The sequence below is a fragment of the Lepisosteus oculatus genome, chromosome 2, assembly GCF_040954835.1.
Source record: "Lepisosteus oculatus isolate fLepOcu1 chromosome 2, fLepOcu1.hap2, whole genome shotgun sequence".
NCBI classification, from domain to species: Eukaryota; Metazoa; Chordata; class Actinopteri; order Semionotiformes; family Lepisosteidae; genus Lepisosteus; species Lepisosteus oculatus.
Window position 1 is genome coordinate 756,173 of NC_090697.1, and position 25,724 is coordinate 781,896.

The 25,724-nt window shown below is 38.3% G+C and overlaps 1 protein-coding gene across 4 annotated transcripts in view; it reads right to left on the reverse strand.

Annotated features, from left to right (window-relative positions):
* The window catches only part of fam184ab (family with sequence similarity 184 member Ab), a 131,767-nt gene that overhangs the window by 19,599 nt on the left and 86,444 nt on the right, over nt 1-25,724 (reverse strand). For all 4 annotated transcript variants that reach the window (XM_006626423.3, XM_015359153.2, XM_015359175.2 and 1 more), the window contains 5 exons: nt 19,581-19,734; nt 18,809-18,936; nt 6,091-6,275; nt 4,398-4,544; nt 1,660-1,777 (listed from right to left, as the gene is read on the reverse strand). In XM_006626423.3, the coding sequence (XP_006626486.2) occupies nt 1,660-1,777; nt 4,398-4,544; nt 6,091-6,275; nt 18,809-18,936; nt 19,581-19,734 (732 nt within the window). The remainder of the gene's footprint in view (nt 1-1,659; nt 1,778-4,397; nt 4,545-6,090; nt 6,276-18,808; nt 18,937-19,580; nt 19,735-25,724) is intronic.

Below are 25,724 nucleotides of genomic sequence, written 5' to 3' on the forward strand. Positions count from 1 at the left end.
AACAAAAGATAAAACACAGTTCAATTCATGAACTACAAGCAGTGATTATAATTCCATAAATGAAAAAGCAGACATGTACACACAACATGTAATTAAGATCAGCAGTAAAGTGTAACAGGGCCTTCTTTAATGCAGTTTTGGGCCAGTCCACTGACGAAATAGCTCAGACAGAAGCTGGCACAGCCTTTCCAACCCTTCTCTCACAAGGCTATAAGTGCTTTAGAAATACTGTCCAAAGCATTGAGGGCTTTTACGTTGTGCAGTAACAGGAGCTGCTGTATCTTTGCCGTATAGTTGCAAATACCAGTATGAAAGATTATTAGTGAATTTCTATTCTCTGAAATTGTGCATTTAAGCAAGCCTTCTAAGGGGACTAAAAATGGGGTTCTCTATTTCCATTAGACAATTTGTATTAGCAAAACTAAAGATTTCTAAAGGACTGGAAATTAGTGCAACAAAGAAATGCATGTGGTTATTAAAACAGACAGTGTTTAAAACTATTTTGTCAGGACTGTGTAATAGATCCTTTGTTGCTTCATCGTCTAGCTTCAGGATAAGTTCACCCCAGAGACTATCATGACAGACAATAAAGAAGATGGAAATCACCCTGTGCCACAGGAGACTCGAATACTGACAAGAAATGAACAGGCTTGTTTGAATCTAAATCAGGTAACATTTACAGTGCACAGTACATTACCTCACAAAACCAAAAAGAATGTTACAATATGTTTTTTATTTAAATATATGAAATCCTGAAGCTGTGCATGTACCAATCATGTCCCTCAAACTGTAATTCATACTATACTGAATATGTTTTTCAAGTAAACTGAAAAACTTTTTAAAATCCTATGCACTTTCTTAAATCCAAGCCCCAGAAGATTTTTTTTTCATTACAAGTAGAATGGCCGGTTCCCGTTCTACTACTTGGCTGTGCTAATGTCTGCAGTCCTTGCGGTAGCACAGGGTGAAAGAGACTCGCTCTTCTGTCACTCCTGCTGCTGAGTTGTTGGCTACTTGAGATTCTGTGGCTCCTCAGTAAAGTACACATGAGCTGTGTCTGGTTGCCTTTCACTGTCCTCCCTGCAAGATCAGGGGCCACGCTTGTCGACAACAATCACTGAAGCCCACCTGACCGAGGTTCTCCGGTGCCGCCTGCGCAGTGCCCCATGGGTAATCCCAGTCACAGAGACTCAGATACCTTACTTACTGGCAAAATTCATTTATGAATGTCATTTATACCATTTATGAATGTTCAGCATGGAATAAACCTTTACTTAATTTATGTCAGTAGACATTGGCGTGATCTGAAAATAATCTGGGAATGCAATACTACTTAAATATGCGACATGACATGAAATGTGGAATGTTACATGCCATTAACAAAGATATTTTGCTTTTTAGTTTGGATCATATCAGTGAGGCAAGAATATGTATTCATATTCAATTATTTTTAGGAGAAATGTGAGAACATGAGACATTATATTCCCTGAATGAGCACAAGGGGAGTTAGGAGTGTTTACAGATAATGAAATGTGATCTCCCAAGCAGGCACTGCGCAGTATCAATAAGAGGAATTATGGATCGGGGCTTCTGGATACCTCAGGTGAAGCAGTCTTTCTGTCCTGCGCCTTTCAGAATTCGACAGAAAGCAAGACTTACAACAAGCTTCTTCACAAGCGACTCCCTCTCAGACACCATTTCCTTCAACTCTGCAATTAACTGCAAATCCTCTGGCCTGCTCTCTCGGTTCCTAAATTTCTCCTCTGTGCCTTCTAACCTGAAAAGGTAGAACAAAAAAAATGTTGTCAAGCATTCAGTAATATCTGTGCAATGCAACAATATGTCTCAATTCAATATCCTAGCACATTAATCGATTGCTGCAAGGTGTTGTCAAGGTGTTGTGTTGTTTAGTGAACAATTTTCCTCCGTTTACCTGCACTGAAAATATAATGACCTAAAGATTAATCATTTAGATTCTACAAAAAAGTACACACTACTGGAAGCCTGTGTACTGCACATATTCAAGTGGCTGTTTTAAAGACTCAGAAGTTAATGAAAAAAAAATAAAATGACCACACTGTATAAACAGACTTAATAGTATATTTCAATGAGCATCTTTGGTCCTGAAGGACCATTTGTGAAAGATAAAGCCGTTTCCAATAACTCTGTTAGAGGCTAGGCTTAGTGCAGCTCTTTTCCCTTGTGGAGAAAGACACAGTAACTAGGCACTGGGCAATTCACAAGCTCAATGATGAACAGTGGGCTGTCTAGATTCAGTATAACTACTCATTTATGTCAATCTGAAAGCAGTGTTTAGTCCAAATTGGTAGGACTACAAATGCCAGTTGTCACTATAATTCAGTAATAGTAAAAATAGGTGTACTTTGGTGCCAGTTTGATTTGTGACTATTTGAATTTTATGTTGCCATTAGGTTCTCACAGGGGCTATACTCTGTAAAGTAACACAGGAAAACAATTAAGACAATTAAGACAAAAATGCAAATTATTTAAAAATAGCATGCCATATAATGGCAGACAATAACCAATTTTCATTCAGGACAAATAATAAAAAATACTGCCTAAAAGGATGAATGGCTGAATGGAGGGGTGGGTCAGATGAGTCTGTGTACTGTACATCTACTCATTCTTTGCTATGATACAAGACTGAAATTAACTCCAAATCAGGTGGTGTATAATAAAAATAAATAGTACAAATATGTTCAATTACTAAGCAACTGAAAGCTGTAAGACTTGCATTGTATCTAAGAAGCAAATGTCTTAAATGTCATCAATGCTGCTGGGCATTAAATCATGCACAGTAAACATAATGAGCTTTATGTATTTCAAAACAATATTGCTAAAAACAGAAAGTCGTCATCAGTGCTGGAAAACAAACTAACCTTAAAACTACGGCCTTGTGAAACAAAAAACATTTTTTTCAAACACAGCAAACTAGTGGAAAGACGTCAATTAGGTATAATGTCAGCATTTGGGGAAATATAACCCTCAGCATATTTAATGAAAAAACAAATTTCAAAGGTAAGTTAATGAAGGATAAAAATAATCACAGAGTGTTCTATTAGAACTATGTTTCACTTCAGATTTTAATTGCCTTGTGCTGTATTCCCTCTTCTATTACACTGGCAAGCAAAACGTCTTACTTACAGTAATTGAAAACAATTTTTACTTTCCAATTAATAGCAACCTAGACACAACAATTTTACTTTCCATTTAATAGTAACCTAAACCCTCTCAAGGCTGCACTATATTTGTGTGGAATTTATCCTTCCCTGATCCACCACTATCTTAAGTGAAAGCTATGGGATATGAACAGAATGTTACAAAAATATAAAACCAAGATCCTTTTGGCATTTACAAAGGTGTAATTGAGAATTGAGTGGATTTCATTAAATCCGTGCGTCAGAGCATCGCTATTTTTATCACAAGCTGTGCAGTAGCTTGTACAGTGCCTAGATGGTGCTCTCATTCAAGTGAAGGGAAAATAGGTCACTCCTTCAGAAATTCATTCCCAGTGCTCCAGATGTAGCCTCATCATCTGTTCAATTTGCTTTGTTTTCGTGAAACTAATATAAATGCATATTTTCATTTGGTCAATGAGTTTTCGATGTAATTATATGTGGGATTAAAACAAATTCACCCCTGTTATCTATAAATAATTAGTCTCATATTTAATATATGTGCCTAAAACAATTCTAGATTTGCTTTCTGTCTTACGCATGTAATAGCACAAGAGAATAAAAGAGTGACTTGTTTTCCTATAGACACAGAGACCCTACAGTTTTCAGCTGTAGGGTAAAAACAATATATATCAATATGTTTCAGTTTGTCACAGTAACAAGACTTAAAATTCCTCATCTCCCACCAAGCTCTGATGAATGACGGTATCAACACCAGGCCTTTCAAACAGTATCAATAAAACAATCCGCTGGCTTTTGATCAGCAGAGGCAGTGCAATCTGCAGGAACAGAGGCAGTGCAATCTGCAGGCACAGAGGCAGAGCAAACTGCAGGAACAGAGGAGGTGCAATCTGCAGGAACAGAGGCAGTGCAAACTGCAGGAACAGAGGCAGTGCAAACTGCAGGAACAGAGGAGGTGCAATCTGCAGGAACAGAGGAAGTGCAAACCGCTCTGAAAGAAGGACAGACAAGCCTGGGTGTAAAGGGGGGTCCAGGATGACAACACCTGAGGCACAGTCTCCTGCCGTGGGAATCTAGAGCTTCTCCACAGTTCTCTTTTCCTTCAGAGCTGCTCTCTGTGTGTCTCCACATTTTTTCCATGTTGTGTGCCCTGCAGCCTGCTGCCTTTTGGTTACGTAATTACACATTCACACTGCCCCACACACGTGCACTAGCATGAGACACGGGGAAACAACATACAGGATCTGTAAGGCGGAGATCTTGTCCTTCAAGAGCTCTTGAGCCTTGTTGAAATCTGACAGCATGTTCTGTGTCTCACGCATGTGAACCATTGACATCTCGCTCAGGTCCTTCTCGTGTTTCTTGGTCAGTTCCTGTTCATGAACCCTGTTAAAAGAACACTCAGTTAAATTGCTACACAGATACACTGTACAACCCTGGAGTATCTGAACTACAGCTAGTTACAATAAATACAGCATATACTGTATAACAGCCATGGGTACCTCAGCTGAAATGTGATGTCTTTCATGAAATATTCAGTACATTTTTATTCTTCCCTTTTTTGTTACTGTATTCCCATGAAGTACATTCATAATTTATATGTCAGTTGCTGAGGAAGGATATCAATCCATTTTATAAGTAAAAACACTTTAATCTATTTATTTATTGATTTGTTTTTTTACAGTGAATTTGCTCTTCTTTGTGCACTATGGGTCTGTCACCTTTTATCTCATGTAAACCACTCACAAACCTCTCACTACTTCCAAATATATGGAGCAAACATGGCCAACAGCAGATACCTTACCTTAATTGTATAAGATTTGGTGATAGTACTTTAATTTGACCCTTGCAATGATTTTTTAATGAAAGTGTTTCTTGTATATCATTGTAGAATAAAATATTGCATAATTGTTGCATATAAAGAGAAATGCATGTTTAATGGTAACAGAATATTGTATGCAATCTTATTTGCATAAATACTCAATTATTTGTTCAACTATCTCTCACAAAGTTCACCTTCTGATATTCAAATCTCTACATATATTATTAATTAAAGCAAAATGATTGAAACATCAATGCATCGATGCAAGATTCATGGGGAAAATATAAGATATCAAGTGTATGTCTGGTTATATAACAGAATCCTGTCTTCTGTTTTTTTTTTTAAATAAACTGAATTCACTCTCTTTCTCTGAAGACATAATATAAATATGTCATGGATTACTCATATTTTCATAGGCTGGCTAGTTCCCAGTTGCCAAGCTGCCTGAATCCTTTCCTATCATGAATAAGTATATGCAGTATACCCTGGACGCTGAGTGTGAAAAGTACAGTGCAGTGTGTATCATCTGCAGGACAGAAACACACAGCTGACATCATCAAGTCCTGCAAGTGCTCGGGAAGTGTCAGGTCACTCTGAAAGGCAGGTCAATGGTTCTCCTACTGTCTTCATTGCACAAACACTGGGACAGTCCTGCCCTGCTTCTAGCAGCTCTTACCAGAGTCAGCAAGAGACAAAACTGGCATTTGAACAAGTGCCTTCCAAGCTACAGGACTCATTTGACCTTGTTTACCTCACAAGCCGCTTAGGAGTTCTGTTCCCCCTGTGTATGTTTTTCATTTTTTTTAAATACTAAATTATAAAAAATCTTAAAATAAAGTCTCAGGATTAAGATGATATGCTTTGATAAAAAAACACTCAATTATTAAATATAAGCATAAAATGACCACCCAAAATGAATGAAACAAACCTTTGAAAGATGGAAATCAAACTGCTGAAAAAGTTCTCTCTGAATTACAGTACATAATATTTTCTGTTAACATTTTACTTTGAAACTTCAAGGGTGGTGCTGTGTGTTTTCCCTCAGACAAGGAGAGCACTACAGATGTAATCCAGTTAGCCACGGAGCTGTTCTGCTGATCTGGTGATCACCTGATCTGCTGGTTGGCTTCGCTGCGGATCTTGAGCACCTCCCTGCCCTTGAGCTCCAGCTCCTTGGTGAGCGTGCTGATGTTCTCGTGCAGAGCTTGGATCTCCTTGTCCAGCTCGGCGATGTGGTGCTCCCTGCGGCGCACTTCCTCCTGCAGCTCCGCAATTCGCCCCAGCAGCTCCTTCTCCTGCCAAGCAGACAGGCACACAGCAACGACAGGTCAGAGCACTTCGTGCCTCAACACTCGCTGCACTCTAACAAGGGAGTAATGGGAGCCAGATGGTGCTCATCTCCTGCTTAAATGCTGTTTTTGAATATTGTTTATACAGCAACAATATTAAGAAATAAGTGACTGTTGGTTTATTGACTGTTTAGATTTATTTTAGCAAAGACAAACACTTGCAACAAACCGTTCATATAAGGTGTTTTACTAAACTAGGTGGCACAGTGGCATAGAATTTCTAACCCTAACGCAGCCATTCATGTTCCAAGAGCTTCTTCCAATTCATGATGCCAAGGGAGTCAGAGCCTGTCCATCACAGGGCACACATACAGACACACACACACACACACACACACACACACACACACACACACACACACACAACACGGACACACACACACAGACATAAAGCAACCAACACAAATACAAACACACAGACACCAACATGGACACAAACACGGACACACACACTCACACAGACACCAACACGGACACTAATACACAAAGACAGACACACACAGACATACACAGTCACATGGACATAAACACTCACACAGACACTAACACACAAACACCGACACACACAGACATACACACTCACATGGACATAAACACTCACACAGACACAAACACTCACACAGACACCAATACAGAGACAAACACGGACACACTCACACCACAGCCAGTTTTCCTAGAACCCAGCATGTCCTGCTGGACTGTGGGAGGAAACTGGAGCACCTGGAGGAAACCCATGCAGATATGGGGAGAGCACACTAACTCCACACAGACACAGACACAGACACAGACACAAACTCCACACAAACTCCACACACACACTCACACGGACACCAACACAGACACAAAGATGGACACACACAGACACACACACTCACACAGACACAAACATGGACACGCACAGACACACACACTCACACAGACACAACGATGGACACACACAGACACACACACTCACACAGATACAAACATGGACACACACACTCACACAGACACAAACATGGACACACACAGACACACACTCACACAGACACACACATGGACACACACACTCACACAGATACAAACATGGACACACACAGACACACACACTCACACAGACAGCATCCTGGGAGCTGAACCCAGAGCTGGAGCCCTGAGAGGCAGCAAAGCTGACCGCGGCACCACCACACCACCTTGATTAACAATCCACAGGTATTGTAGCTTACAATTCTATTCCAGCCACTTCAAATACTGACTAACTTCTTGTCTAAAACATCCTGATATATTTTTATTGTTTAATCTATCTCAATAGTGACTCATTTACATCAGCAAATCAGTGATATTGAAGGGGAAAAGTAAATAAAAGAACAACTAAAATTGGTAAATGATAATCTGCTTTTTCTTAGACTAGAATGGATACAAAAAGATCACCTTTCTAAACATGGCTGATTGGCTCTGATCTGTAAAGGCTGGTTCATGCCACCTCTTTTCATGAGAATTATCTTCTGCAATACATGGTTGAATGTAAGATTCTCTTTCCATGGTTTTCTGCACACGGCACTGTCATTTGTGATGAATGTTCCTGGCACATCGAAAGACCCTGAAATATACTCTACAGTATTTTCACATGGCACGTAAGTGCAGAGGGTGCTTGCTTCTTATTACTTTACCTAATTGCTTCCCCCAGAAAGGACCTCTGAAGGCTGACACCAGCTCCACAGTTAGATCCTCCCACGTCAGAAAATGACATGCAGGAGGCAAATCTGTATTTCCTCCAGGCTTCAGTAAATCCTATTCTAAGCTGATGGTACTTATATTGAAATTGAAATGATATCATAGCTAAAATAAAAAATAGCAGCTGCACTTCCAGTCTGACAGGATTCACTGTCTGGAACCAAATCAGCATACCTACAGTCTTTGGGACTCCAGAAACACAGCAGTAACATCATGACATCCAGCCAGCAAGTGTCCTACCCCTCACCTGTTTTCACATGCACCCAAGAGCACTCCAGGCTGTGCCCCTGAAGCAGCCTTCCCGGGATGAGCAACAAGGTCCTATCAGTTTCACTTATGAAAACCCATTGTCACAAATTTTAGATAAGAAAATACAGAGACTACTCTGTTTGACAAAGAAAGGTCTTCTGTATTGCATCTCCATCGATAGAGTGATGTATTTTTTTTATCTTGGCTTCAGCAGACATATAGCATGTAAATGCATTCTGTAGCTTACAGTACAGTTGTAAGTAAATCATGCATAACCTATTTCTGAAAGCATTCATCACTCAAGCAGAAACAGGAGGTTTAAAAAATCTTCTTTCTGGAAGTCCCATTTTAACAACACTGCTGTGCCTGCGGAAACTGTACATGGCATGGTTACATTAGCGTTTCTTGTGTGGAACAACTCTTTTAAATATCAAAGGCACATTATTGAAATTGTTCCTTAACCTTTAGATTACTGACTTTATTCTAGCTAGCAAAACCACCTGGATGGTAAATTTTAGATTTTTAAATATTTTTTGTCTTTTAAGAAGTGAGCTTTTGCATTCATTATTAAATAACCTTAAATTCCAACACTCATATTTGAATTCGTTAACATTAACATATTGTAGGTTACTGCAGCTGACAGCAGTGCTGGCTATGTATTCTTAAAATGCTTCAACTTAAAATTCTGGCCCTATAATTATAACCTGGATAAAAATCAAATTAAATCTGCCCTTTTAAGATCTGTATTCTAAAGTACTACTTCTTACATACAGTATAAATAACATAATATATGTTTTCTTCAAAGAAAAGATAGAACAAGATATACATATATTAGCTACAGTATTTTGAAAATGTGAATTAGTATGATTTTTCACAATTAGTCACAATAAGTCTCTAAATACATTTATAATGTGGCTGTTCTTCCCTGAAGTACAATTAATTTATTTTGAACACATTGTCATGAATTCTCTTAAAATGTGATATTAGTTTCCTGCAAGTCTTGTGTTCAGACTGTCAAGTCAACTGTTTCATAATTCTTTGAATCCATGAAAAGTTATGAGCAAGACATTGATTTGGGACTGGGGCAAATTGCAGATGAGAGTAAGACTGAAACTAGTGCCGCCAGTCCAGTTCACATGCTTGAAGTTCATTCATTTATGATCACAGGTGAACTGTGACACAAAAGTCAAGTTTCATAAGTGTTTCCTGCTGGATAACCATAAGTTACAAGAAAGGGAAAGCTTTGTTGCTCGTCTGAAACACCCCTCAACCTTCCTTCAAGCAAGCCAGAGGCAAAGCTACAGACTTCAATATGTACACGTCAGGTTTTGCTCTCTTTTCATTTCTCTATAAAATTGCTTTTTGGGAAAAAAAAACAAGCCATTCTCACCTTCTGAGATTTTTAAAAGAAACTGTATGCAGCATTTTTCTCCTGCGCTGAAGAATTATTCCCAGGTCTTGTATTTCTTAAGCAACTAAAATGATCTATGATTCCAGGACACATATGCCTGAGGTGCTGAACAGACTTTCTGCCTGGATATAATATTTTGGGTCTCTGTAACATTAAACTTTCTTAGCCATCTCACTGCTCCCTCACTGCACCTTCACTGCTCCCCCACTGTTCCCTCACAACACCCTCACTGCTCCCCCACTGCACTTTCACTGCACCCTCACTGTTCCCTCACAACACCCTCACTGCACCTTCACTGTTCCCCCACTGTTCCCTCACAACACCCTCACTGCACCCCCACTGCACCCTCACTGTTCCCTTACTGCACCTGCACTGCTCCCCCACTGCTCCCCCTCACAACACCCTCACTGCACCCCCACTGCACCCTCGCTGCACCCTCACAGCACCTTCACTGCTCCCCCACTGTTCCCTCACTACTTCCTCATTGCACCTTCACTGCTCACTCACTGCACCCTTGCTGCACCTGCACTGCACCCTCACTGTTCCTTTACTGCTCTCTCACTGCACCTTTCCTCTCTCCACCCCATGTCCCCATGCTGGTTCATGAAACGAGAAAGAGAGAGACTATGAGTCAGTCCACAATCTGTCATCTACAAAAAACGGCAGAAATGTGTTCTGAATTTGAAGAAGGGTGATTATTAATTATAATAAATAAGCAGAAAAACAAAAATAAACATACGGTAAACATACGGTGCATACACCTGTCCCATGAAACATCACAAGGACATCACAATAATAAAAGAAAACCCTTCGGGTATATAATTTCACTGTAGCACGTACTGTATATTCAGTTTCCTTACCACTTGAATAAAAGATAAGGTTTTGTTTAAGAGTTTGAGGTGCTAGATTTACCACAATCACTGCTTTAGGAGAAAGATTTCAGATCTCAGTGCAGGGTCTTATTAAACAAAGTGTGTCTCTAATAGATACACACTATTAGCTACACAGAACACACTTTTCACTTTTGCTGTATTTATCATCTACAGCTTTTCTACCTGATTTTTTCTGTAATCTTGTTTTCAGAATCAAACCTAACCAGCATACTGAGGGTAATTTTACTTGTGTTTTCAATCTGTAATGCAGGAAAGCATCGCAGCTCCAAGGCTTCAGTCCCTGATTTCTAATTAAGTTTCACACTGAATCTGTGTTACTACCCTCAGGAAAAATACTCTTTGCTTTGAGATGAGGACCAAAACCTGATTTGAAAATTTCCCAGCCATGAGTTTTAGTTTCATCATAAGCTGTGTAAAACAATTCCTGACAGAGATGGAGTTCTGGAAACATCATGTGTAAGGTGTTCTGGTCTTTGTAGCTTGGCACATCTTGCACTTACAGACACAGTCTGTAAATTATCGCTCTGTCAATATACTGTACCATCTGCTGTGCCTTCCAGCTACCTGTCCTCTTCATCAGCAATTTACACTTATGTGTGAAAGGCAAAACTCAATTCTGAAGATTTTATGAAAATGAATGTTCTTGTATGAATAATCCTTTAACAGCCAAATACATTCAAATGAAATTCAACTCCCTAGCAATTTTTAAAAATTTTCTTACCTGTTTACATTGGCAATGGTTTTTATATACTGCAATAAAAATGGAAATTATCTGTGTATGCACTGATGTTATTATGGTACAGGCTGCTGGAAAGGAATATTTGAACTACTTTTGTCAAACAGACCTTAGTCATACCCTTTGAAGAAGAATTTAAAAAAGACTGAATGGTTTGCTCAGACCTCATAACCATGTGGTCTCAGCATTAAACTATCAAAGTCCCTTCCCTTGTAATCAGATCTTATTTCATACTTTGATTTAAAGAGGTAACGTGCTTATGGGTTGATTCATCAAACCAAGATAGTTCTTTCCTTTCCTATTGGTAGATTTAAATTTATATTTCAATGCATTGAAGTATTTGACATTTAATTTAAAGCCCTTTTATAAAAGGAAAGCCTTCACTTTTCTTTTAATTCATTCTAAATGTATATTTGCCTGTATTATTATATTTGCCTTATATTTCCTATTCTTCTGTAGTGGCCTGATGAATACTGTACACACTTAGGATATTTTCCTTTCTTTCAGAAAATGATACAAAAGATATCAGCTATGTCTGTTGACTTCAATAGTGATAATGAGGACCAGTGGAAATGTGTGCAAGTGTTTGGGAAAACATATTCAACTGCAATTAAGTGGATCAAGATATTATAGTATGATAAACAAAATAATATTTAAGCCATTGCTACACACAAAGTGTGTAAATGCAAAGCTCAATTACAAGAATAAAGAAGTTCTGATGCCAGAATTAACCATATTTCTGCATAACATGGCAATGAAAGATTTAACTGATCCCTACAAAAACTACCGATTTACCATAGGAAATAACATAGGAAAGTGACTTTTAGGGAAAATAACTTAATCCCCATAAGATGCAGACGTTCAGAAGTTCTTAAAGTTGTATATTAGAATTAAAGATAAGCAAGTGATTTACAGTATAACAGTTTTTGAACAGGTTTTAATTGCCCTAAGTGAAAAACGTTTGAATTTGCTGTAATATTCCATTGTGCGTGCATCATTCAAAGTACAATCAGCTCTTGGAAAAAACAATCAAAACTCAATGAATTAAATTTCATAAAGGACATTTGAGATGGAGCCACAAAAAGAGATAAAACCGTGTACTCACTGTGTTTCAGTAACAAAGGTAAAAACAACACAATTATGAGACAAGTAGGTAAAACTTACAAACAAATATCTAAAAAGTTAATCACACTGCAAATGTTGAACTGATGTTTGTCAGAATGAGGGCATTATAATATCCGTATCTGCTGATGGTGGCCTTAACTAGATACAATTCTTCAAACACCAGGCAGAACAAGCTAATCTCATAGCTCATTAAACAATAGAGAGGCATACATCTCTCAGGGGAAAATACTGATCAAAACAAATTCTCTGTTAGAAACTATAAGCACTCAGGCTCTTTAAAACTTTGGAGGAGCTCTCACAAAGCTGTTGCAACACTCTTTGTATCCTACTTCACAAGTGCATTTTCTTTGTATTTCACATACAAAATCCTGAAAAGATTAAAACAAAATAAACAAAATTTGAAAGAACATACTGAAGCCAAAGAAAATATAAAAGTATTCCAGAAACCTGTTTATTTTGGATAAAAAGCATGGTAATTTGGAACCTAGGGTACAAAGCAGAGCTACATTTCGGCATCTTGGACAGAAAACCAGTCCATCAGAGGAGTGTTTAGAGACACCTGTTAACCTAGACAGCCTTTGAAAGGAGGGAAGGAACCAAATAACACCTAAGCTCATTTTCAAACTCTTACTGTATACAAGCATTTTCTTGAGTACCACTTCTTTTCTTCTACTGAGACAGTTACAGACAATGCGAGAGCCTTGAAAGCAACTTCAGTTTTCATTCACTGCTCAGACTATTCATGCCATACCAGCAGAAGGCTCAGGCTTCACAGAAAACGCCAGAGCAGAGCAGCGACCGGGCTGGGAGACCGCACTGTCGGCACCCCTTGTCACGCTCGCTTCTTCCAGAGCATCTGAAAAACGTTTGATCCAGTGGAGAATGTAGAATTGTCTTTTCTTTTCATGTTTTTTTTATTCAAACCCTCATTGTGAGAGTTTTTATTTTATCATATAACAAAGAAAATATAACCCCATTCTCATTCTTGTAATTTTTTTAACTAGACCATATGATTTACCATTTTATTAATATTTATTGAAAACCAGATGTTCCTTGCTTTTTGGTAGTGAGCAGTTTATTTTTTAAGTATCAAAGATAAATCAGAATAATCCAAACTCATAGTTACAGTCTGCATGTATCTCAAGATGGAACAAGATGTTTATTAGTTCTTAGGCGTCTGTCTCTAGGGAAGAGTAGTATTGTTTCTTAAAAGGCAGTGGTCTAGTTTCTAACACAGAGTTTTACATTCTTACATGGAAGACTATTATATTTAATGGAAATATAATATATACAGGTATATAGCCTTATCACATTTCATGTAATAAACCTACAGCAGTAACTAAAATATTTCTAATTTAATTTGCTGCACAGTTTCCCATAGTAACCTATGGATCCTGCTGTGTAATATTTAATATGGTTCCCCTCTAAGATCCATGTCTTTCTTACATAGGTTGCAAACGAGAGGCCATTGGGCCCATCTAGCCCACTTGGAAGTTAGTAACTAAATGACGCATGAGTCTCATCCAGCCGTTTCTGAAAAGAAACCAGGCTATCAGCTCCAACACAATAGCTGGTATCTTGTTCCACAGTCCTGTTTGAGTAAAGAAGTGCTCCAGTTCTCAGTTGTGAATGAAATTTCGTTAGAGTTTCCACTTGTGTCTTGTGGTTTGTGTTGAAGTTGTCAGGGCCTTTGAGGATTTTGTATACTTGTATCAGGTCCATTTATAATTGTCTCTGTTCAGGAATAAAAAAGTTCAGTATCTGGTTGCTCTTCTCTGGACTTAGTGCAGTAGCAATATTTAATCTTCTATTTTGGTGCCATCTGCAAACTTGACTAGTATACTTGACTGGTATGGTGACTGAAAAGGCTATGGCTAAACACATTTAGGTGTTTATGATAATTTTATCATCAGATATCATCAGTGCCCTGATCATCAAACCCTTGTGTGACCACACTTATACAGTGGATAGGGGCATTTTTATCCTGGAAGACACTCCTCCTGGTGGGAACATAAGATCACTTTATTGGCCATGTACAATTTCTTGAATTTATCTTTTGGCATACACCAGCTTGCTCTCCATAAGACACACACGCAGACAGGGAGAGAAGTTGGGTGTCAGGAAGCAGGGTCAGCCATTTATACGGCGCCTCTGGAGCAGTTGGGGTTCAGGGCCTTGCTCAGGGGTCCAAACGGAGTAGGATTCCTCTGCCGGCTACAGGATAGGAACTGGCAACCTTCCAGCCACAGGTGCAGGTCCTTAGACACAGAGCCACTGCTTTTAGCTTGTGGACCCCAGACAGTAGTTCCAGATCAGCCATTCCTCTCATCCATAAATCAATAATTTTAATGTAAATTATGACTTTCTTATAGTTTGTTGGATGTGAATACCTTTGGTGACTGCTTCCTCAAAACTCCTGAGTTGTCAGTTCAATTCCCTTGTTCAGTTCCTGAGTTCCTCAGGGAGATGGGTTCTCTCCAAGGGGCTATAGAATCCATCTTTGCAGACCCTTGATTATGAAACTGTAATTATGATTATGAAAGTGCAGTAGGCACTTCTTGTCGATCCACACTCCATAGAAAACTGTGGGGAATGACCTGCTGTCCTCAATCATCTAACCAGTTGGGAGAAGACAGTTTCTAAATCATGAAGCAGAATTGTCTGGAGTCAGTTCACATCTGCTGTTCGAGAAGACAGCAGAACCTCTGTTATGTGACTGTAAGGAAGGAATCATCCAGCCAGCCAAGAAACTGTAGTTCTGGTTTCTGTGTGAGTTTTGAACATGTCAGTTTTGAGGAGGGTATCAGAGAGGGGCTCTGTTTTTGGAGCCGGTAAATAGCATAGCTGTCTGGCTGTGCTAATTGAGAAGGATCATGTACTGTATATGATAGACTTTTTAATTCATTATCTAGTTCAAATAACTTTGCATTTATTTTCTCACTTCTTTCCCAGATACAGACACACAGACCTTTTCTGTAAAAAAATACACATTTGTTACACCCAGTAATACGTATTGTTACAAATAGGGGTTATGAAAATAATAGATATCAAAATCAGGCCTAGCGGTTTCACCAATAATTAAATTAAACAGTGTTACCCTCTAAACTGTAAAGATTTTACTAAGAATATACCCGAGTGGTTGATATAATCAGAGGCACCTGAGAGTAATACTTCAGGCATACAGGTTTAAACAATTATTTATTAATAATGACATTTCACACACTAAACAACACTCAACATAAACATAAAACATACAAGTTATGTACACTATTTACAAACTTACAGACATGGTATCCTAAAGGCCTACGCCCTGACCAACTTCAAAACCCCAGACAGGGGTTAACAAGGTTCAAAAACTTGACTAGAATCTGTGTTTTACAGACAATCTGGACGAGGATCTTCTCTCCTCTTCGCTCCTTTCTCTCTCTGCCCCTTCGTTTCTGTTCTCTGTCTTTGTCATTTCTTTCTCCTCCCTCTGTCTCTTTTTCCCTCTGTCTTTTTTGCATCCTACTTTTTATGCCGTGTTCCTGGACTGTTGATGAAACTTAATCATTACCCAGAAATGAATTTGCCAAGGTGAACTATGGGATTCCTTTGAATGATGTGTCTCACACCCAGCACAACTAAATAAACACCTTAGTGTCTTTTTTTAAACTCCCAGAGAACCATAAATGTTGACACAAGCCAGGTGTTAATTATTGTCAGTAGATTCTCAAGTTATTTCAATAGTTGCTCCCACTAATCATATCAATTACATTAATACTAGTAGAATGAAAATAAAATTGAGATTTTGTTAACTTTTCATTCATTAAGATACCATAGTTGAGCTATGAAATACTGTCTCAGAGAGACTCTTTCATCTGTGGTTCATTGATGATATTTGTGTGTGGGTTTGAGTTTTGTTTGGAAAGAACAATAACATTTCTTACAGTATTGCAGAAGTAAATTAACTGCAAAGATTATATGACAAGATATCTATACATCTTAAATATTGCAACTCTTACTGTTGCCAAAATAATACCAAAGTAAAACATGGATATAACATTGTGAAGATCCTGGTGTTACGTGCTCATAGGGCATGCAATGAGAAATGTCACTGTAAAAGGTAACTATGGGTGTTTCTAAGGATGAGTTGGTAGAAATTAATAAGAATTTCATGTGTACTGTATGTCAGAAGACGTTTGTAAAATTGCTGAGCAGGAAACAAAAATGAGGAAACAGGTTGAAGTGCAACTACTGAAAAAACAAGATGAAAAGAAGGACGGAGTAATGTTGGCTGCTAAGAACTGAATGGAGAAGATTGAGAAATACATTACACCATCAATGGAGTGAAACTATTGAAAACTTAACCCTAACCAGACAATTACACCTGAACACTGTCTAAGGAGTAGGATGGATCTAAAGCACAGGAAAGCGAACTAAATACACTCCAGAAGGGTGGCCGACGTCTGTTTCAAAAAAGGGCTAAACATTAAGAGGAACTAAATTTTGACATGTACGATCTGCCCTAAAAGGTCAAGAAGGCAAAGCCAGCCATGAATAATAACAGTGGCAAGTTGCAAGATGAAGATTCATACAAGAAAACAAAGGAACCTCAAATCACTGAGGTGTATATCAGCAAGCATAAGTAAGATAAATGCTCACGTTACCGAATATACAGTACCTTTCTCAAAAGCTTTTTTGAGGCTTGTTAAGCCTTCGGAAACATGTTAAGATGAATGTGAATCTTAAAGAGGCAAACACATATGCTACTAAAGCTTATGTAGAGTTAAAAAAGTTCCTGTGTTGAATTAAAACATAAATACTGAACTAATTAGATATATTGCTGTATAAATAATGGGCAAATATCCCTATTTTAGCACTATACTCAGTGTGATATATAGAAAAAATGAAAGCTATTGTATTAAGTGTTCATGGTATAAATTGTGGATTGACAGACTATGTTCTAACCAACAATAGAACTAAGAAATTAAAGCAAAAGTATCTACTGATAAAGTCTACAGATACTTTAGTAATTATCAGGGATTTAATTTTCATTCATGATGATGAATTTACACATATAGATATTAGATAATATTCATGAAAAGTCTGACAAATTAAAAGTCCAAAACTAATCATGCAAAGTATAATTCAGGTGGTTTTCAGTGTAATTCCCCTGAAGGTTTTCATAAATAATCTTTACATCTAACTATTAAACTAAGAATAAATTTAATAAAAATGTGTGTATGAGGGGTCTCTTCAGTCTCAAGAAAATCAAAAGAGATGTGAACCAATTTTACAAATCAATTTCTAGAGACAGCTTTTTCAGAGACACAACTAGACAGAGGCAGGAATAATGATGTTGAGCTGAAAGGTTACAAAATGAACTATATACAAGGTAGAAAAATGTGGCAGTGTTGCTTTGTCTGTGGATAGAACTATTAATTGCAAATTCTAACACACGAAAAAGTGTGACAAGTGTGACTTGAATACTTAACTGTGGAAATAACAAGGGTAAGCATACTGCTGTCAGTTGAATATATAGAACATCAGGTTTTCATACTGATATACTGTACTGCATCCTAAATGCATTAGGAAAGTAGTCAAAACTGTTATTTTTGGTTTAAAGTCAAGCACAGCAAATGTTTCTATACTTGTTAGTCAGTGCTCATTGAGTTGCAAGAGGACACTTTTACAGTAAATTTATACATTCTCTTTTCATTTATAAATGTTTTATAGTTACTTTAGAAATTATGTACTGATATTTTATTTTCTATCTAGTGTATGAAATGAAAGTATAATCCGGCAATCTATCGTGAGATACTGTAAATCCTGGGAGACTGCAGATTCTTTCAGGATTCTTTGGGCTGTACTGTTTGAAGTTATCCTGAAATCGGTCACTTGCTCGTATTCCAGGGACTTGCATTCAACCGAAAAGATGATTGTTTTAGACTAGCTGATATGTTTTTTTAATCTGACTTTTGAATCTAAGGCATTGATACACATTCTAGAAGTGGTAATTCTACATATGCTATTTCACCGGCCAAACCAAAGACCATACCTTTAACAAAAGCATAATTCGTCACTGAAATAGCAGCTTCCAATTAATAAAGCTTAAAGTGTCTAATTAAATGTACAACAGTGTTCACAATGTTCTTAAACCTACACAAGGAATTCACAAAATCAACACAAACAAATTTGTCACGCCAAAACAACTCAAACAATATAAAATCAAAGTGCTTTGAGTCCAGGAAATCTGAGCTTTGGATAGAACAAACTACAATACCTAACCATCGTTACAGTACATTGACACAAAGTTACCAGGATTTGATTCTTGTTGAGCCAGTGCAAACAATTAAAGATAGCAGCTCACCTGCTGTCTGCTCTGCTCCAACGCATTCTCCAGTTCCAGCTTTACAACTGCCGTCTCCTGCTGGTGGCTCTGTCGAAGGTGCTCGATTGCAGACGCATGAATGTGGTTCAGCTCTGAGCGCAAGGAAGCTGGAAAAAAATGTAGAATATAGAGGTTAATAAAAATATTGAATCTTGCAAAAATAAAAAGCAGGTAATGTATAGTCATGCACTGATGTGTTATCAAAAGTGTACTTCTTGTTAGGCATAGAAAGCAACCAATTTAGAATCTTGTAAATAAACGAGAGATAATTTCTGAAGTCGTCCATGGGTTTACTCCTATAATTACATGTGATGCTTTAAATAATTGGTTTAATTTCTTGAAGTACAAATAGTGTACTGGTAAAGTCTTAAACATACTACCAGTGACCCCAACAACACAGTTTCTGCTGTATTTCATGTTTTATAGAAACATCTGTGATACTGCTAAAATCCCCAGTTTAAAATCTTTTCCTAATATTAGACATTATATTACACATAACATTTCCTAATATTAGACATCAGGCTCAACACAGTTAAATCTAAAGTTTAAAACTTGAGTCATTTTTAAAAATGTTTAGCATGGCCTTAGGAAACTTTCTTAATAAGTAGAGCACCAAGTTATTTTTTCTTTGAATTCTTAGAACAAGGGAAAAGAAATGACTTTTGTTGAAAATACTCTGCATAAAAATGCCCTTAAACATAATGCAAAAGGTTAAATGCTGAAAAACAGTAAGGCTGCAAGCTCTCTTTACCAAGCATTGCTTTTCCTTCATCTTCCAGCTCGAAGCGAAGTGTTTGCAGCTCCTGCTCCGACTGCTGTTTGAGGGTCTCAATGCTCTGTCTGTGGGCCTCTTTCAGGCACTGCAGCTCTTCATAGTGCTGTTGCCTCAGTCGATCCTCCAGCTCCTTCAAGACAGATGGCAGGATGCTTCAGTGCTGATAGACTATCAGCTTCAGTAAGAAACAAGCAAATTGCCACAGCAGCACATTTAGGAGCTATAAGAATACTTCAATGCTGAAACTTCAAATTAAAATAAATCGCGATCAATAAGTAGTTTAACATATCAGTAGCCTATTTTGAGCTGAGCTGACAGACTGCATAACCATGAACAATGTATCAATACCATTTACAAATCAATATAGCAAAGTTTTCTATAGATCAAATTATGTTCTACATACTGTATGTAAAAGTCAAACCTAGTAAACCAAATGTAAAAATATAATTCATTTACAGTATATAGGCATCTATAAGTGATGAAATGGCACAGTGATGTTGTGGTTAGCAGTGGGTCCTTGGTTTGATTTTGACATGGGGTGTCTTTATATGGAAGCTCTTTGAAAAGCTCTTTTAAAGAGTGCCATAAGATCTTTAATGACCAAACGAGTATTAACATAAGTAGTTCAGGTGGGTAGCTGCGTCAGCATGCGTAGGCTGCAAAGGAACAAGTAATAGGTTTATTCCATGCTGAAAAAAGAAGAAAGAGAACACAACGTTTCGGCCGTGGAGCCTTCTTCAGGTGGGAAGAAGGCTCCACGGCCGAAACGTTGTGTTCTCTTTCTTCTTTTTTTCAGCATGGAATAAACCTATTACTTGTTCATTAACATAAGTATCTCATCTGACAGACAGCACCTCCTAATGCACACTGTAGCAGCACTGGTTTGGTTCTTATGGTCCACAAGGAAAAGTGTCATCTGCTGGTCCACTACACCCCTCACAGCAGCAAAACAGTTTTCCTTAGACGTCTCCCATCACAGCACCAACCAGACCCAACTTTGCTTGGTCTCTGTGTTCTGATGAGATTGGGCTACAAGGTGGTAATACTGCTCTTGTTTTTTCCAACAGTCCACAAACTGGCATTCAGATTCATTAGTGTCTCTAAATTGCTTCCCATACAGTTTGTGTGCTGGAGAGAGCATGTGTGTGTTTGCCCTGCAATGAACCGGCCAGCCCGTTATGCCCTGTACCTGCTACAGCTCATCGTGCATGTCTGAGTATAAAAGAGATACTGAAAATGAATGGAACCAATCTAATAAAGCTGACAAGTTACTTAACTACATATAAATGGAAACATTTCAAATTATTTTGAGCATGTGGTGCATTGATTCTCTTTGACACTTCCAAAATGAATACCCATGGATACCAGAAAGGGGAAGAAAACCCCCAGCACAGGTGTTCGAAACCCCACCTGCAGTGATGAACATGAAAAACTGTTATCCTAATGTTCATATTGATTAAAAATATTAAATAGTAAACCATCTCAAAATGTCAAGCAGTATTTTGTGGGTATTATGACGGATAATAGTGAGCTGTAAAACTGTAAAAACACTTATTCCCATTACTCACACAACAGAACCTTCATTTAACAATACAGTTTCATGATCACACTTTACTACTAATAAAAAACTATGCTGCCAGGACATACTGCACCATTAAAATGAGGATGTCAGTGGCTGGATTTCAATTGGAATAAATTTACTTCTCGTTTCTCCCTTGAGTGGACCATACATTGTCTCTATCCAGAAATTAAAAGGTCATAACTTCACTCGTGACATGATTAAGGTCACGTGCTGCCTGAAGCACTGCACTGCAGAATAGAAATCAGAAAAGCCAATAACTGTTGCAATGCTTTTACCAATGCTGACAGGCTGAAAGAATAGACATATTCACATTGATAAAACCTCCAAATTTTAAACTGTTGAGTTAGGTCCAATCTAAAAAATGCAGAAGATTGAGAGAGACAGTTTTTATTATCTCCAAGGGGCATTTTGATTGCTATAAGAATTTTATTTCTGCATAAAACTGGAAAAACAGTGAGGGAAAAGAGTACAACAATGCAAAATGTCTAAGCCTATTTCACAATATTTTATACTACCTATTAATATAATTGGTAAAGTACTCATTGGAAAATTTGTATTTTAATACAGACAAAACAGATACATACAAAACAGCTTTTATATTGTCACGTCTGTCTGGAGTGCATCACAGTGCTTGAAAGTCAAAGCACCACCATTCTTTAAAAGTAAAACTCTGTGTAACCCTGGGTATGGATGCACAGCTGGTCTTATTTGATCATGTCCCTGATTCAGAAAACATGGCAATTGTGCGTATTTTTAACTAACTTTAGCTAAACTAATTGTCAGCATTTATGCTATGTTGGAAAAATGGGTCCCAAAACAGAAGAAGAAGATGATACCGAAATAGGGAGAGAAGAAACAGAAGCTAGAGAAAGAGTAAGAGAGTATCTCTTTCAAAGACCTCAGACATTAGAATAATTCTTTTTGAGCACTTAACATACCTGCTTTAGGCTGTAAGTAAGGGTTGTTGACTGTTGTGTTAAATAGGGGAAATACTGATTTGTGGTATTCACCTGGCTAAAACAAATCTCACATTTCTTTAGTGATATATACAAATTGTTTCATAATGTTTGGCATCTTTTTGGGATTCATTTAACCATGAGATATATCTTTCATTGGATAAGAGAGATAAGTCCCTTTTTGCCTTTACGGTATTTGTGCTAAGACAGAGGGTAAATTCTCTTTTTCAGTGTCTGGAAAGGGATGCATTCTGTTTCTCACAGATCTATGGATATCTGTAGCAGACTTTGTGTGATGTTTTTGTAAATAAATATTTGCCCTTTTAAAGTTTGAAGCTTGGTTTTCACTTTGCTTACACACTGGCTCATGTATTTCCTGACAATGGAGAGTATACAGTTGTATCTTTTAGAAATTCTGCTTGCTTAGCAAGGTGGCTTCAGGACCTGATTAGATTTTGATTTAATTTTATATTTATCTTATAATCATAACCCCCTGTCTTAAAACAGTATTATAACAATTAATCCACCACAGACATATGGTTTTTCATTTTAAAATATCTATTTTTTTCCCTTGGAGCTACAGTTCTGGGGTTTGAATGTCCCCTTGTTTGACAGGACCGTTTGTAAATTGAAGTTACACTGCTCACAGTCAATATTTGTTCACTAATTGGCTGTGAAGCAAATGTAACCATGAGAAGAAATTTCATTACAAGCTGATGTGATTGATAGTGATCACTATACACAAATTAAAAACACTAATGGGTCAGTACATAATTAAATTGATTAGTGAAAAATCAATACGATTCAACGTGACATTATCACAAGGTGCTTAACACGTGTAGTTAAGAAAACACCATTGCGATGAAGAGATATACAACATTTAAACAGAAGTGACTTTGAGTGGGCAAAACATTAAAGCCTAGCAAATCTCTCTGGGATTCTGAAATTTTAGACCGGGTTCCTAGCAACGGAGGAACCCACTGTGATTTCTTCATTGTCCTGAGAAACAAGCAAAATGCGCTTTGATTTTTTGATTCAGAGCATGTTTTAAAGCAACATTTCTTTCCTTCTTCAAGACAAAATGTATGGCATAAAATGTTCTGAAAATAATAAGATATGATACAATACTACTTTATTGTTTCTATTCTCATAAATGTCTTCTATTGCAATCATGCAACATGTACTCCAACAACACACTTCTTAGTCCAATCACATCTCATGAATTCTTGAAATTAATACGTATTATGAAGGAACCTGAGTACCAAAGGGGGATATAAAAGAGAAGACTTCAAGTTCAAAGGTGGAAAAGCCCCAGGTACTGTACCATTGCTGCTGGCTGGTTCAACTTTGCTGTCTCCTCTCTAGTGACACAGTCCAGATTAGAAAAGGCAAAGCCACGATTTAACCCCGCACTGCACAGGAGTCTATACTGGATGAGCCACAGATTGCACATTTTAATGTAAATTGTAATGAAGTTTTCAACTTTACTCTTTTCTTTCCCAGTGTAGACACTGTGTTGTAAATACATTGAGTACCTGAGCTCAGCCAACTGTCTTCTAATTCATGTAGAAATTTAGCAACATGCACAAAGCTATTAAAACTGCATAGAAACAACAAGGACAGTTCCCTCGACCCCCAGGTAACACTGACTGCTTTCAAACCCCCCAAACCAAACCCTCCTGTCAGCTATCGCCCACCCTTTGGGAGCATGAAGTCACGGACAGATTATAACATTGCCATCATTAGAACCATCACTGTCTGCACCACAGCACTATACAGTATGTGTTTGTACTTATTAAAGTATCACAGTGATCTGTAGGATTACTTCTCTTCCTGATTTATATCAGTGATCGGGATTTGGTAAACAGTCACATCCACAATAATTGGCACCCTTGATAAGGATGAGCAAAAGGCTTTATAAAATAAAAAACATAGATAATGAGCAATATTTTACAATATTTTAATGTAATTGCTCAGAAATCATGTTTTGTTAACAAGAACTGTATTAATTTTATTTCTCACAAAGAAGGGTGTCAAAATTATTGGCACTGTGTGAAGGAGCAGCTCCGTTGGGACCACTTTCCACAGAAACTCTGGGGACATGAGCTGCAGGAAGACAGCTGGTCAGGTGACTGTTTAGCAAGCAGGAGGCACAGGCTGCCTGTGTCAGTCAGTGCCATCTGGAGAACAGAAGGCAGAGCCTCTGTGAACCACTCACCAGAGAACGACTGACTGTTAACCGCATGAATCTGTATGTTTTTCTGAAACAACTGTAAGTTTTGAACATGTGGAAGTTTTGACACTTATATAGCGCTCTTTTGGCTGCGTCACTCAAATCACTTTACAGTCATGGGGACCCCCTCCACCAGTGTGCAGCCCCACCTGGCTGATGCGGCGGCCGCCAGAGTGCACCAGAATGCTCCTCACACACCAGCTCTCTGTGGGGAGGAGAGAGTGATGAAGCCAGTTCAGAGATGGGGGTCATTAGGAGGCCATGATTAGTAAAGACCAATGGAAATTTGGCCAGGACACCAGGGTTACTACTCCTCTACTCTTTTTGAGAAACGCCCTGGAATTTTTAATGACCACAGAGAGTCAGGACCTCGGTTTTTACGTCTCATCCGAAAGACAGCACCTATTTTACAGTATAGTGTCCCCAGTCACTATACTGGGGCATTAGGACCCACATGGACCGCAGGGTGAGCACCCCCTGCTGGCCCCACTAACACCTCTTCCAGCAGAAACATTAGTTTTTCCCAGGAGTCTCCCATCCAGGCACTGGCCAGGCTCACACCTGCTGAGCTTCAGTGGGCTGCTGGTTGTGAATTGCAGGGTGATATGACTGCTGGCGTTTTGAGAAGAATCTTAGGAGACTAAGTGAGTTGTTGTTTTGAAGACAGTATGATGGTAACAAAAGGAACTTAGGCTTTTGTTTTGGTTTGTGATGTTTTTGATTTTCCCACACTGCACGTGACCCTCACGGCTCCACGCGGGCTCATGCCCTCCGCCACCTGTTCCGTTCCACAACACCTGGGGCGCGAACATGGGTCTCCTGCGTAACGCAACAGGAAGCCATGAGCTAAAGGAGACCTCCCCCAGCCCAAGCAGCTGAGGTCCCTGCTACGTGCAGGGAGGGCGATGACATCACTGTATCCGAACTAGCTCCACTACACACATAAAGAGCACTGGTGTTTTTTTTTAACCTTATAGCTGTGTAGATATGTCTGTCGGCCTGGATGCACCTTTTTTTAAACTTTCCATTACGACATGCCTATCAGATTGTTACAACACCTTACAGATTCTCATAAATAAAATCCAACAAAATTAAATCTGCATTAACATTCTACTTTTTATATTCATCTCAGTCTTAAGGAAATTTATTTTGTTCTTCCTTGGCTTCCTGTTTCACTGGGGTATAAACTGTATAAATGAGATAACAAGCATGTAAAATCCCTCTACAATCCATCACCATGGGGGAAGGTAAAGGACTCACCTTTAAAAATCAGAAGAGACACATTGCTGTTGACCTTCAGAAATCAGGCATTGTGAACAAAAATAAACTAAGCACACCACTTACTGCTA